General features: G+C 32.6%; 1 protein-coding gene across 4 annotated transcripts in view; it reads right to left on the reverse strand.

The window, feature by feature from the left end:
* Positions 1 to 13,493, reverse strand: part of LOC127700010 (serine/threonine-protein kinase SMG1-like) — a 182,357-nt gene that overhangs the window by 139,064 nt on the left and 29,800 nt on the right. For all 4 annotated transcript variants that reach the window (XM_052203441.1, XM_052203440.1, XM_052203442.1 and 1 more), the window contains exons 14-21: positions 10,825 to 11,017; positions 9,139 to 9,269; positions 7,689 to 7,841; positions 3,662 to 3,771; positions 2,873 to 2,969; positions 2,487 to 2,588; positions 808 to 993; positions 98 to 197 (exon numbers count right to left, since the gene is read on the reverse strand). In XM_052203441.1, the coding sequence (XP_052059401.1) occupies positions 98 to 197; positions 808 to 993; positions 2,487 to 2,588; positions 2,873 to 2,969; positions 3,662 to 3,771; positions 7,689 to 7,841; positions 9,139 to 9,269; positions 10,825 to 11,017 (1,072 nt within the window). The remainder of the gene's footprint in view (positions 1 to 97; positions 198 to 807; positions 994 to 2,486; positions 2,589 to 2,872; positions 2,970 to 3,661; positions 3,772 to 7,688; positions 7,842 to 9,138; positions 9,270 to 10,824; positions 11,018 to 13,493) is intronic.

A 13,493-nucleotide genomic window follows, 5' to 3' on the forward strand; every position in this document is an offset into this window, starting at 1 on the left:
TTTAATTAGACTTCAAGGTGTCCAAGTTGCATGCAAAATTTTATAGAATCTGTGGAATAGCCCATTTACAGTTCTTTGACCTAAAAAGAATACTTACAAAGTCTGAAATCTTGAAAGGATCATCTGACTTAATGTCTTTATTCTCATGTTGACAGGAATAAAACATGGCTTCTAACCAGCTCCAACTTCCTGTTTGGCTATGAAAAGAATATTTATATTATGTATTATCATTGTTTTATAGTATGAACTTCTGGTATTTTGATGAACAAAGGAAAAGAATGAACTCTGAATGACCCTAAACATACATTAATACAGTGGGAAAACATGGTCTCGTTCTTTTTATCATATTCAGTTTTTGTAATTACCCTATAAACACATATTTTTAATCAATTATAACCCCTAAATATACATCATTCTTATTTAATTTTTGTATATGACCTTGTTTAACATACATAATGTAGAGGGATATCTTTTTGACACATGCACTATACGTTTTTTGTCCCAAATACAAAACAAAATTGGTCCGTTTTTGTTGAACTTGGTGGAAAATATACAACAACAACAATACTTTATTTTAAGAGGGTTACACAGTTAGCTATATAACTAATCTTCCCTGAGGCTCTTAATGCTAATTTTGATAACATTAAACAAATGATGATGCAGTATTTAAATAAATCGACATTTCCTATCAAGTCATTGGATAAACTATGATACATTGTGATAATGGTAATTAAATCCTATCTTAAATATTAGCTAGAAATAGGGGCCCATATAAGGGCCTTATCAAACCTATTATACTAGTCTTACTTAGGAGGTGACTTCTGTAGGAGATAGGCCATAACCTGCTTGAAGCTGTGAGAATGGAATGACATGGTAGGAATCTTATTGATGACATTACGTTTGGCCAGCCATGCTGCAGTCACTCCTTCAGCTCCTTCCTGGATACTGATAGACTGGTCGTTGTCATCACATAAATGTAACAAATTGTTGGACCTGAAATATCAAAATACTCAATATACAGTCAGGTTAAAAAAGAAAACCTCACTAATGTCTGAATATTGCTTCTTTTTTTTTATAAGAAGTTACTTAAAAGCACTAAAATCAATATGCAGATGAATTCGGATGTATTTTAGCAGTATTTCAAAAAAAATTCAACACATATATACCAGTCTTTTTATATGAAGTGAATATGAGGTGAATTGAACATGGTAGGTATACTTTGGGATAAATGTTAATAGTGAGAGAAAAAAGAACACATACAGTATAAATATAAATCCAATTAAACTATGTAGTTCCATTATTTATCCTTAAAAAAATAAGAACCTAACAAGTAATTTATCCTTTAAGATATCAGACCTGAGAAGTTATCTATCTGTTAGGATATCAGACCTAACAAGTTATCTATCTGTTAAGATATCAGACCTAACAACTTATCTATCTGTTAAGATATCAGATCTGAGAAGTTATCTATCTGTTAAGATATCAGATCTAACAAGTTATCTATCTGTTAAGATATCAGACCTAACGAGTTATCTATCTGTTAAGATATCAGACCTAACAAGTTATCTATCTGTTAAGATATCAGACCTAACAAGTTATCTATCTGTTAAGGTATCAGACCTAACAAGTTATCTATCTGTTAAGGTATCAGACCTAACAAGTTATCTATCTGTTAAGGTATCAGACCTAACAAGTTGTTTATCTGTTAAGATATCAGACCTAACACGTTATCTATCTGTTAAGATATCAGACCAGACAAGTTATCTATCTGTTAAGATATCAGACCTAACAAGTTATCTATCTGTTAAGATATCAGACCTAACAAGTTATTTATCTGTTAAGGTATCAGACCTAACAAGTTATCTATCTGTTAAGATATCAGACCTGACAAGTTATCTATCCTTGAAGATATCAGACCTGACAACTTATCTATCTGTTAAGATATCAGACCTGACAATCATCTATCTGTTAAGATATCAGACCTGAGAATTATTTATCCTTTAAAGTATCAGACCTGGGAAGTTATTCATCCTTTCAGATATCAGACCTGAGAATTATTTATTCTTTGAGATAGCAGACCTGACAAGTTATCTATCTGTTAAGATATCAGACCTGACAAGTTATCTATCCTTTAAGATATCAGACCTGACAAGTTATCTATCAATTAAGATATCAGACCTGACAAGTTACCTATCCTTTAAGATATCAGACCAGACAAGTTATGTATCAATTAAGATAGCAGACCTGAGTATTATCTATCCATTAAGATAGTAGACCATCAAGATATCAGACCTGACATATATCTTTTTACAAAATATTAGACTTGACAATTATCATTTAAGATATCAGACTAGATAATTCTATATCCCCAGGATATTCATCTGATAAATACAAGGATTTTCATAAGAATATAGTAGCCCCAACTTGTTTTGAAATGCTAATCCTGCTTGTCCTATCCCTTTGTGTATCAAGTAGAAATATCGTACCTGATTGTAATGTCAGCTGGAAGGATTTTCATGAGACTGAAAAAATCTTCTCTAACTTGTGGACAACTGTCAGTTAACTTGTAAACACATAACTTTAAAACACTGAAAGAAAACATAAAAAGTATAATTATTACAGAGTATTTTTTTAAGATTATTGACCACTTGTAGACATCATGCTCCATTGTTGTATTAAAATATAGGTAAGACCTTATTTAAATTATGAATAAAAAAAAGGTTAAGAATCAAACAATTAAACAATTATCCTTGTACTTGTACAAAAAACTCATCATAGATACCAGGATTAAAATTGTGACTGATTTTTGATAATCTTGGCCTTTATACATATCACCATCAAAGAGTGACATTGCTGATAATCTCAAACATACCTTTGTATAACAGGAAGTGACAAGTTGTTGACAATCTTGAAGATGTTGTGAAGATTTTGACAAACTGTAAGAGCTGTGTTTGAATCCTGTAAGTGTCCTGTAAAACAATCATAGTTCAACAGTTCATTTTCATTATTTGGAAACAAACATTATCATGAGTATACTCACATAATCAGTTGTTTACACACAAATAATCATCTGTTTACACACACATTATAATATGTGTACACACCCATGACCATGAGTAAACAAATAATCAGCTGTATACACACATAATCATGTGTATATACACATATTAATGAGTATGGACACATAATCATTTGTGTATACACACATAATCATGAGTCTACACACAAATAATCATCAGTATACACACACATACTAATTAGTGTACTCGATGAATTTTCTGATTTACAAATTGGCTCTGTGGGAATAAAGACAATCAAGCTCTCACATGATCAATAAACTTTTTTTGACAAACACATATAGATGTATTGTTTGAAATAATTCTTTGTAGCTTTTCAAAATATTCTGTATGTGATGATCATGAAGTAAATTGTCCTGCTATTACCCTTTTTTCAATTATTTTGTAACACTACAACACAAAGGTTATACATGTTTGTACCTGCATGTCACGTCAACCATGTATATTAGCAGCAAAACAAAAAAAATTCATCAATTTCAAATAGAATATCACGAGTAATGCAAAGAAACATGGAATGTACTTTTCCCTAATTGATAGGAATAATGTGCTAGGAATATGAAAACTAATTTCTAACGATATCTTACCTAACTGAATGAGATTTCTGATCAAGTTAACAAAATCATCACCAGTAAATAGGTAAGAACTTGTCTGTAGGCTGCTCACGATGTCAGACACCCACTTTAAACACAATCGTCTACAGCAAAAAACATTATCAATAAATAAACACAATCATTTACAGCAAAAATATATATTACCAGTAAATAAACACAATCGTCCATAGCAAAAAACATTATCAGTAAATAAACACAATCGTCTTAGGCAAAAAAATATTACCAGTAAATAAGCACAATCGTCTATAGCAAAAAACATTATCAGTCAATAATAATTTTAAATATCATCAACAACAGAAATAAACATTATCAGCCCATAATCACTTTAAACACAATCAACAACAGTAAAAACATTATCAGTCCATAATCACTCTAAACACAATCGGAAACAGTAAAAACATTATCAGTCCATAATCACTTTAAACACAATCAACAACAGTAAAAACATTATCAGTCCATAATCACTTTAAACATAATCAACAACAGTAAAAACATTATCAGTCAATAATCAATATAAGCACAATCTTCTATGTCATATTAACCTTAAAATGCTTCCTCCAAATATCATCAAAGTCAATACATTCAATTGAAACATGTTAAATGGACTATTTGCAATGGCAAGGCATACATTATGTAGTCATTAGTTAGAATACAAACTCGTTGTGTGAAACAATAAATCTGTGAATTCAAGAACACTGCTGTTAAATTTTTCTAATTTAAAATAAAATGCTCTGCAGGGCACAGCTTGATATCCATTGAAATTTGTCAAGAAATAAGCAATTTATATGAAGTGTCTTCTTTTGCACAATACTGTGCAATTAAATATTTCTTGCTATTGCGCAATACTGTACAATTGACAATTTCTTGCTATTGCGCAATATTGTGCTATTGGATATTTCTTGCTATTGCGCAATTGAAGATTTCTTGCTATTGCGCAATACTGTGCAATTGAAGATTTCTTGCTATTGTGCAATACTGTGCAATTGAAAATTTCTTGCTATTGCACAATACTTATTATATAATAATTAACACATCCTGTTTGGTGTGTATCCTCTACCATATCATTATTATTTGCTTTTAAATATAAATCAGAAATAACCAACTTAAAATGGAAAATTTTAAAAGAAAAAAAAATGAAAAAAAAAAAAAAATCCCCCCCCCCCAAATTTTTTGAACCCCTTATGATTCATCACCCCCAAACTCAATCCCAGCCTTCCCTTTGTGGTATGGTACCTTGCAGTACAATTTCAGAGAGATCCATACACTTGAACACAAGTTATTATCTGGAAACTAGAAAAATGTGTTTTTTGGCCCCTTTTTGGCCCCAAATTCCTAAACGTTTAGGGCAATTACCCCCAAACTCAAACCCAGCTTTCCCTTTGTGATATGGAACCTTGTAGTACAATTTCATATAGATCCATACACTTACACACAAGTTATTGTCCTGAAACTAGAAAAATGCTTGTTTTTTGCCCCTTTTTGGCCCCTTATTCCTAAAATATTGAGGCAATTACCCCCATCATCAATCCCAGCCTTCCCTTTGTGGTATGGTACCTTGCGGTACAATTTCAGAGAGATCCATACACTTGAACACAAGTTATTGTCTGGAAACTAGAAAAATGATTATATTTGGCCCCTTTTTGGCCCCCAATTCCTAAACATTTCGGCAATTACCCTCAAACTCAATTCCAGCTTTCCCTTTGTGATATGGAACGTTGTAGTACAATTTCAGAAAGATCCATACACTTACACACAAGTTATTGTCATGAAACTAGAAAAATGCTTCTTTTTTGCCCCTTTTTTGGCCCCTAATTCCTAAAATTTTGAGGCAATTACCCCCAAAATCAATCCCAGCATTCCTTTTGTGATATGGAACCTTGTGGTACAATGTCAGAGAGATCCATACACTAACACACAAGTTATGTCTGGAAGTTACAAAAATGCTTATTTTTGGCCCCTAATTCCGTTACTGTTGGTACCATAACCCCCAAAATCAATCCCAACCTTCCTTTTGTGGTATTGAACCTTGTGGTAAAATTTCATAGAGATCCATTCACTTTAACTAAAGTTAGAGTGCGAAAACCAATGTGTCTTCGGACGACGACGACGACGCCAACGTCATACCAATATACGACCACAAAAATTTTTTTGCGGTCGTATAAAAAGGGCAGTTGTGGTTGGTTTGCTGTCTCACTTAAAATCACACTTCTCCTTATTTGGTAGCTAAGTAAACTAGAGGCTCCAAGGAGTAGGTTTCACTCATCTGGCATGTTTGAAAATAATTAATACATTGCAATCAGAACAATTTCAATAGTTTCCAAAAAAATGCAAATACCACATGTCAGTCCACATTAAACACTATTAAAGAGTTGGCTATACTTTGTCACAATATCTGTAGTAAGAAAAAGATTCGCCTGATAACATTGAATTAATTTATCTCTAATACTCAAAAATTTTGACAGGATAGGTTAAGCAAAAATATAATAAATGGGGAATGTGTCCATGGGACACAGATGATGCCCCCGCTTGCACATCATATAAAGTTTTAAAGGGACATAACTGAAGAACGGTAAAAGTGGAGCTACCCAAAATTGTACTTGATCTGAGTTTTGTGGTAATAAGTATTGTGTATAAGTTTCATAAAATTTGTTAGAAAAGTTAGAAAACGGAAACAAAAAATTCAGCAATTTTTCCATTTGTAAAGGGGCATAACTCTAGAACAGTAAAAGTGACACCACCAAAATTCAAACTTGATCTATATTTTGTGGTAATAAGCATTGTGTATAAGTTTCATAACATTTGGTTGAGGCTAACTTAAGTTAGAGAATGGAAACGAAAATTTCAGCAATTTTTCCATTTGTAAAGGGGCATAACTCTAGAACGGTTAAAGTGACACCACCAAAATTCAAATTGATCTGTATTTTGTGGTAATAAGCATTGTGTATAAGTTTCATAACATTTGGTTGAGGCAAACTAAAGTTAAAGAACGGAAACAAATTTTTCCATTTGTAAAGGGGCATAACTCTAGAACGGTTAAAGTGACGCCACCAAAATTCGATCTGTGTTTAGTGGTAATAAGCATTGTGTATAAGTTTCATAACATTTGGTTGAGCCAAACTAAAGTTAGAGAACGGAAACCAACTTTCGGCGGGGGCATAAAAACTCTCATTTCAAATTTTGATAACATGGTTTGCATGAATTATTTCCTGAAATTATTATTAACTAGATATCATTGAGATGGGAGCCATCTCTGTGGGCCCCGCTGTGAATAATGTGTGGTAAAAAAATTTGTATCTTTATCATTTGGCATGGGGTTGTCAACTGAAACCGAAGTTTATGACCTTGACCTTTGACCTAGGAAGTTGTACATAAATTATGACACACCCTCTGGTGTAGGTTTATATACATGTCAAGTATAAACTTTGAAATCATAACGGTTCTCAAGATATAGAGCGGACACGATCTTTACCATAGGACACAGGGTTGTCAACTTAAACCAAAGTTTTTGACCTTAACCTTTGACCTAGGAAGTTGTACATACATTATGACACACCCTCTGGTGTAAGTTTATATACATGTCAAGTATAATCTTTGAAATCATAACGGTTCTCAAGATATAGAGCGGACACGATCTTTACCATAGGACATGGGGTTGTCAACTAAAACCAAAGTTTTTGACCTTGACCTTTGACCTAGGAAGTTGTACATACATTATGACACACCCTCTGGTGTTGGTTAATATACATGTCAAGTATAAACTTTGAAATCATTACGGTTCTCTAGATATAGGACGGACAGACTGATCACTATAGGGCGTCCGCCATTCGGCGGGGCCTTAATAAACTTGCAATTTTTGTCCATTGTTCAATTATCTAAATATTAAAATAACACAAAAATGAGCGAGTTTACAGTATATATAGACAATACCTGCTATCAAATGACAGTATATATAGACAATACCTGCTAGCCAATGATACTTTACAGTATATATAGACAATACCTGCTATCGAATGATACTGAAGGATCTGCTAGCAATGTTGACAACAGCTGTATAATATGAGAAAATATTCCACTGGTGGTGGCATTGGCCATCACTGAACCTTCCTGTAAATTACTCTGGGTCAAATGGCTGCTGGATATAAAATGTCCATGTCTGAAAAATGTAAAAATATTTAGGTTACTTTGAGTACTACATTTAAATAATTCTGATAAATATTATGGTTCAGTCTTTATTGGCATTTGTGTAGGTTTTGTTTTGCTTATATCATTTTTGCGGTTTACAGTATCTGTCTACCATATTTTGGTGTGTATAGTTGGTAAAGGGGGTGCGTATTAAACACAACTATAAATTTTCTTCATTATTGTATATATATTCAAGACGTTTCTTATTTTATTTATTTATTTGTAATTTTCTTTTAATAACTTTTTTTTCTTTCATAATTGAATATTCAGAGTACTGGTGTGGCATCCTGCATGAGTGATTGATTGATTGATTGATTGATTAGTGTTTAACGCAACTTTCAACATTTCTGTATTTGGAAATGCACTTTCATACTTTTTTGAACCTGCCACATTCTATATAAAGATAAGGAGATGTGGTATGATTGCCAATGAGACAACTATCCACCAAAGTTCAAATAAAGTGGATGTAAGCAATTATAGGCAACCAAAGAATGAAAATAACACTTTAGAAATAAGAACAACTGAAGGCCTTTCCTGGATTTACTTTTATCAGGAGTACTCAAACAAAAATCTTATAAAGCTAAGATGTGTAAATACATGAGGAGAAAATGATAAAATTAGTAAAAAAAAGTTAGTCATTTAAGGGCAATAACTGCAGTTACCTGATAATTTTGGTAGAATTAGAAAATAGACAGATCATTATATTCTGAGCATTTTAACCATGTCAGATTGTTACGATTTGTAAGATAACGACCATTATAATCTATTTTTAGCCAGAATGGCCATGCTGGCTGGTGGGTAAGGACCCTGAATAAAATCAATTAACTACATATCAAATGAGCATTCTAGTCGTCTGGTGATGCGATTTTAGAGGAGAAGATTGGTAACTGAAACAACTGGACCTTTACCGATAGCAATACAACAGGTCACAATACAGTGCAGGGAACACCTTACAAAATATTTCTTACCTGGAACAATGTGAATACAGAGTATTTAACGTGGCATAATGAACTGCAGGGAACATTTCACATTATATTTCTTACCTGGTACAATGAGAATACAAAGTATTTAACATGACATAATGAACTGCAGGGAACATTTCACAACATATTTCTTACCTGGTACAATGAGAATACAAAGTATTTAACATGGCATAATGAACTGCAGGGAACATTTCACATTATATTTCTTACCTGGTACAATGAGAATACAAAGTATTTAATATTGCATAATGAACTGCAGGGAACATTTCACATTATATTTCTTACCTGGTACAATGAGAATACAAAGTATTTAACATGGCATAATGAACTGCAGGGAACATTTCACTAATGGCATTTTCCACAGGATTAAAATGATGGCTAATCAAATTAAACAAGCTAGGAGATAAAGCCCACATCTGAAAAAAAAAGAAAACAAATGAAACAAGCATAGAAACAGAACCCACATCTGAAAAAAACATCAAATAGGCTTGGATACAGGGCTCACACTACTTCAGAATCATAGGGAGAAGTGACTTCTCTTTTTGAAATTGAGAGGGAGAAGTGGTGAGATTTGAAAGAGAAGTGCTTGTTTGCTCGCGGGGCTACAATGTTTGGATGTTACTAATACATTAAGGGCCATATGTATCTTATCTTTTTTATATTGTTCAATTTGTACCTGGGTATACAATTAACATGATTAAAATGACTGTTCAAATTTAAAGTTGTTTAATTTTATCATATCTAGTTGCACAATCAAATGAGTTCTCTTGTCAGAAAAAACAATTAAATATCTGGCAATAAAAAAAATTAAAATTCAATTAAAAAAACTACTCTGTTATCATGTTCATGAAATTAATTATTTCTCATTAAAAAGATATATAAATTTAACAGTTAAGCTTGGACATAATATAATTTTATTAGTGTAATAGTCCCAGAGTTGAGCAACTTTAACTTATAAATTGAAACAATGCATATACATGGAAATATATACATTAATCAAGAAGATCTAACAAAAAGTATCTTTATGTGGAATGTGTAATTTTTACTTTTGGGATCGATTTTTGTCTGTCAGCAGTGCCATTCATGCGTCCGTAGTCATTATCGCAAGAATCTGGATTTCGGTCATAGCGGGTCCGTTTCCGATGAAATCCTAACCTTCAGGTTAGTTTTGGTATTACAGATCTCAGCTAGAGCACACAGGTTAAATATACTCCCACTCAGGGTCTGTTTTATGAATACTTACAGCTATCAGGTTAGTTTTGGTATTACAGATCTCAGCTAAGGCACACAGGTTAAATATACTCCCACTCAGGGTCTGTTTTATGAATACTTACAGCTATCAGGTTAGTTTTGGTATTACAGATCTCAGCTAAGGCACACAGGTTAAATATACTCCCACTCAGGTTCTGTTTTATGAATACTTACAGCTATCAGGTTAGTTTTGGTATTACAGATCTCAGCTAAGGCACACAGGTTAAATATATTCCCAGTCAGGGTCTGTTTGATTAATACTTACAGCTATCAGGTTAGTTTTGGTATTACAGATCTCAAATAGGGCACACAGGTTAAATATACTCCCAGTCAGGGTCTGTTTTATGAATACTTACAGCTATCAGGTTAGTTTTGGTATTACAGATCTCAGCTAATGCACACAGGTTAAATATATTCCAACTCAGGGTCTGTTTGTTTAATACTTACAGCTATCAGGTTAGTTTTGGTATTACAGATCTCAGCTAATGCACACAGGTTAAATATATTCCCACTCAGGGTCTGTTTGTTTAATACTTACAGCTATCAGGTTAGTTTTGGTATTACAGATCTCAGCTAATGCACACAGGTTAAATATATTCCCACTCAGGGTCTGTTTGTTTAATACTTACAGCTATCAGGTTAGTTTTGGTATTGCAGATCTCAGCTTGGGCACATAGGTTAAATATACCCCTATTTAGGGTCTGTTTGATTAATACTTACAGCTATCAGGTTAGTTTTGGTATTGCAGATCTCAGCTAGGGCACACAGATTAAAGATACAGACAGCTTCAGCTTGTTTTAATGGATAATCTTCTTGATAAAATGGATTAGCAGGGATTACACAGATTTCTTTCTCTGTATCAGTTTCATGCAGTAAGATGTTGTAAGCCCTCTGTAAATCACCTACTACAAATCTACAATAAATACATGAAATGTTATAAGCCCTCTGTAAATCACCTACTACAAATCTACAATAAATACATGAAATGTTGTAAGCCCTCTGTAAATCACCTACTACAAATCTACAATAAATACATGAAATGTTGTAAGCCCTCTGTAAATCACTGACTACAAATCTACAATAAATACATGAAATGTTGTAAGCCCTCTGTAAATCACTGACTACAAATCTACAATAAATACATGAAATGTTATAAGCCCTCTGTAAATCACCTACTACAAATCTACAATAAATACATGAAATGTTGTAAGCCCTCTGTAAATCACTGACTACAAATCTACAATAAATACATGAAATGTTGTAAGCCCTATGTAAATCACCGACTACAAATCTACAATAAATACATGAAATGTTGTAAGCCCTCTGTAAATCACTGACTACAAATCTACAATAAATACATGAAATGTTGTAAGCCCTCTGTAAATCACTGACTACAAATCTACAATAAATACATGAAATGTTGTAAGCCCTCTGTAAATCACTGACTACAAATCTACAATAAATACATGAAATGTTATAAGCCCTCTGTAAATCACTGACTACAAATCTACAATAAATACATGAAATGTTGTAAGCCCTCTGTAAATCACCTACTACAAATCTACAATAAATACATGAAATGTTATAAGCCCTCTGTAAATCACTGACTACAAATCTACAATAAATACATGAAATGTTATAAGCCCTCTGTAAATCACTGACTACAAATCTACAATAAATACATGAAATGTTATAAGCCCTCTGTAAATCACTGACTACAAATCTACAATAAATACATGAAATGTTGTAAGCCCTCTGTAAATCACCGACTACAAATCTACAATAAATACATGAAATGTTGTAAGCCCTCTGTAAATCACTGACTACAAATCTACAATAAATACATGAAATGTTATAAGCCCTCTGTAAATCACTGACTACAAATCTACAATAAATACATGAAATGTTATAAGCCCTCTGTTAATCACTGACTACAAATCTACAATAAATACATGAAATGTTATAAGCCCTCTGTAAATCACTGACTACAAATCTACAATAAATACATGAAATGTTGTAAGCCCTCTGTAAATCACCTACTACAAATCTACAATAAATACATGAAATGTTATAAGCCCTCTGTAAATCACCTACTGCAAATCTACAATAAATACATGAAATGTTATAAGCCCTCTGTAAATCACTGACTACAAATCTACAATAAATACATGAAATGTTATAAGCCCTCTGTAAATCACTGACTACAAATCTACAATAAATACATGAAATGTTGTAAGCCCTCTGTAAATCACCGACTACAAATCTACAATAAATACATGAAATGTTGTAAGCCCTCTGTAAATCACTGACTACAAATCTACAATAAATACATGAAATGTTATAAGCCCTCTGTAAATCACCGACTACAAATCTACAATAAATACATGAAATGTTGTAAGCCCTCTGTAAATCACCGACTACAAATCTACAATAAATACATGAAATGTTGTAAGCCCTCTGTAAATCACCGACTACAAATCTACAATAAATACATGAAATGTTGTAAGCCCTATGTAAATCACCGACTACAAATCTACAATAAATACATGAAATGTTGTAAGCCCTATGTAAATCACTGACTACAAATCTACAATAAATACATGAAATGTTGTAAGCCCTATGTAAATCACTGACTACAAATCTACAATAAATACATGAAATGTTGTAAGCCCTCTGTAAATCACCGACTACAAATCTACAATAAATACATGAAATGTTGTAAGCCCTCTGTAAATCACTGACTACAAATCTACAATAAATACATGAAATGTTGTAAGCCCTCTGTAAATCACTGACTACAAATCTACAATAAATACATGAAATGTTATAAGCCCTCTGTAAATCACCGACTACAAATCTACAATAAATACATGAAATGTTGTAAGCCCTCTGTAAATCACCGACTACAAATCTACAATAAATACATGAAATGTTGTAAGCCCTCTGTAAATCACCGACTACAAATCTACAATAAATACATGAAATGTTGTAAGCCCTCTGTAAATCACCGACTACAAATCTACAATAAATACATGAAATGTTGTAAGCCCTATGTAAATCACCGACTACAAATCTACAATAAATACATGAAATGTTGTAAGCCCTATGTAAATCACTGACTACAAATCTACAATAAATACATGAAATGTTGTAAGCCCTATGTAAATCACTGACTACAAATCTACAATAAATACATGAAATGTTGTAAGCCCTCTGTAAATCACCGACTACAAATCTACAATAAATACATGAAATGTTGTAAGCCCTCTGTAAATCACTGACTACAAATCTACAATAAATACATGAAATGTTGTAAGCCCTCTGTAAATCACTGACTACAAATCTACAATAAATACATGAAATGTTGTAAGCCCTCTGTAAATCACCGA

This window comes from Mytilus californianus, unplaced genomic scaffold, assembly GCF_021869535.1.
Source record: "Mytilus californianus isolate M0D057914Y unplaced genomic scaffold, xbMytCali1.0.p SCAF_46, whole genome shotgun sequence".
Lineage (NCBI taxonomy): Eukaryota > Metazoa > Mollusca > Bivalvia > Mytilida > Mytilidae > Mytilus > Mytilus californianus.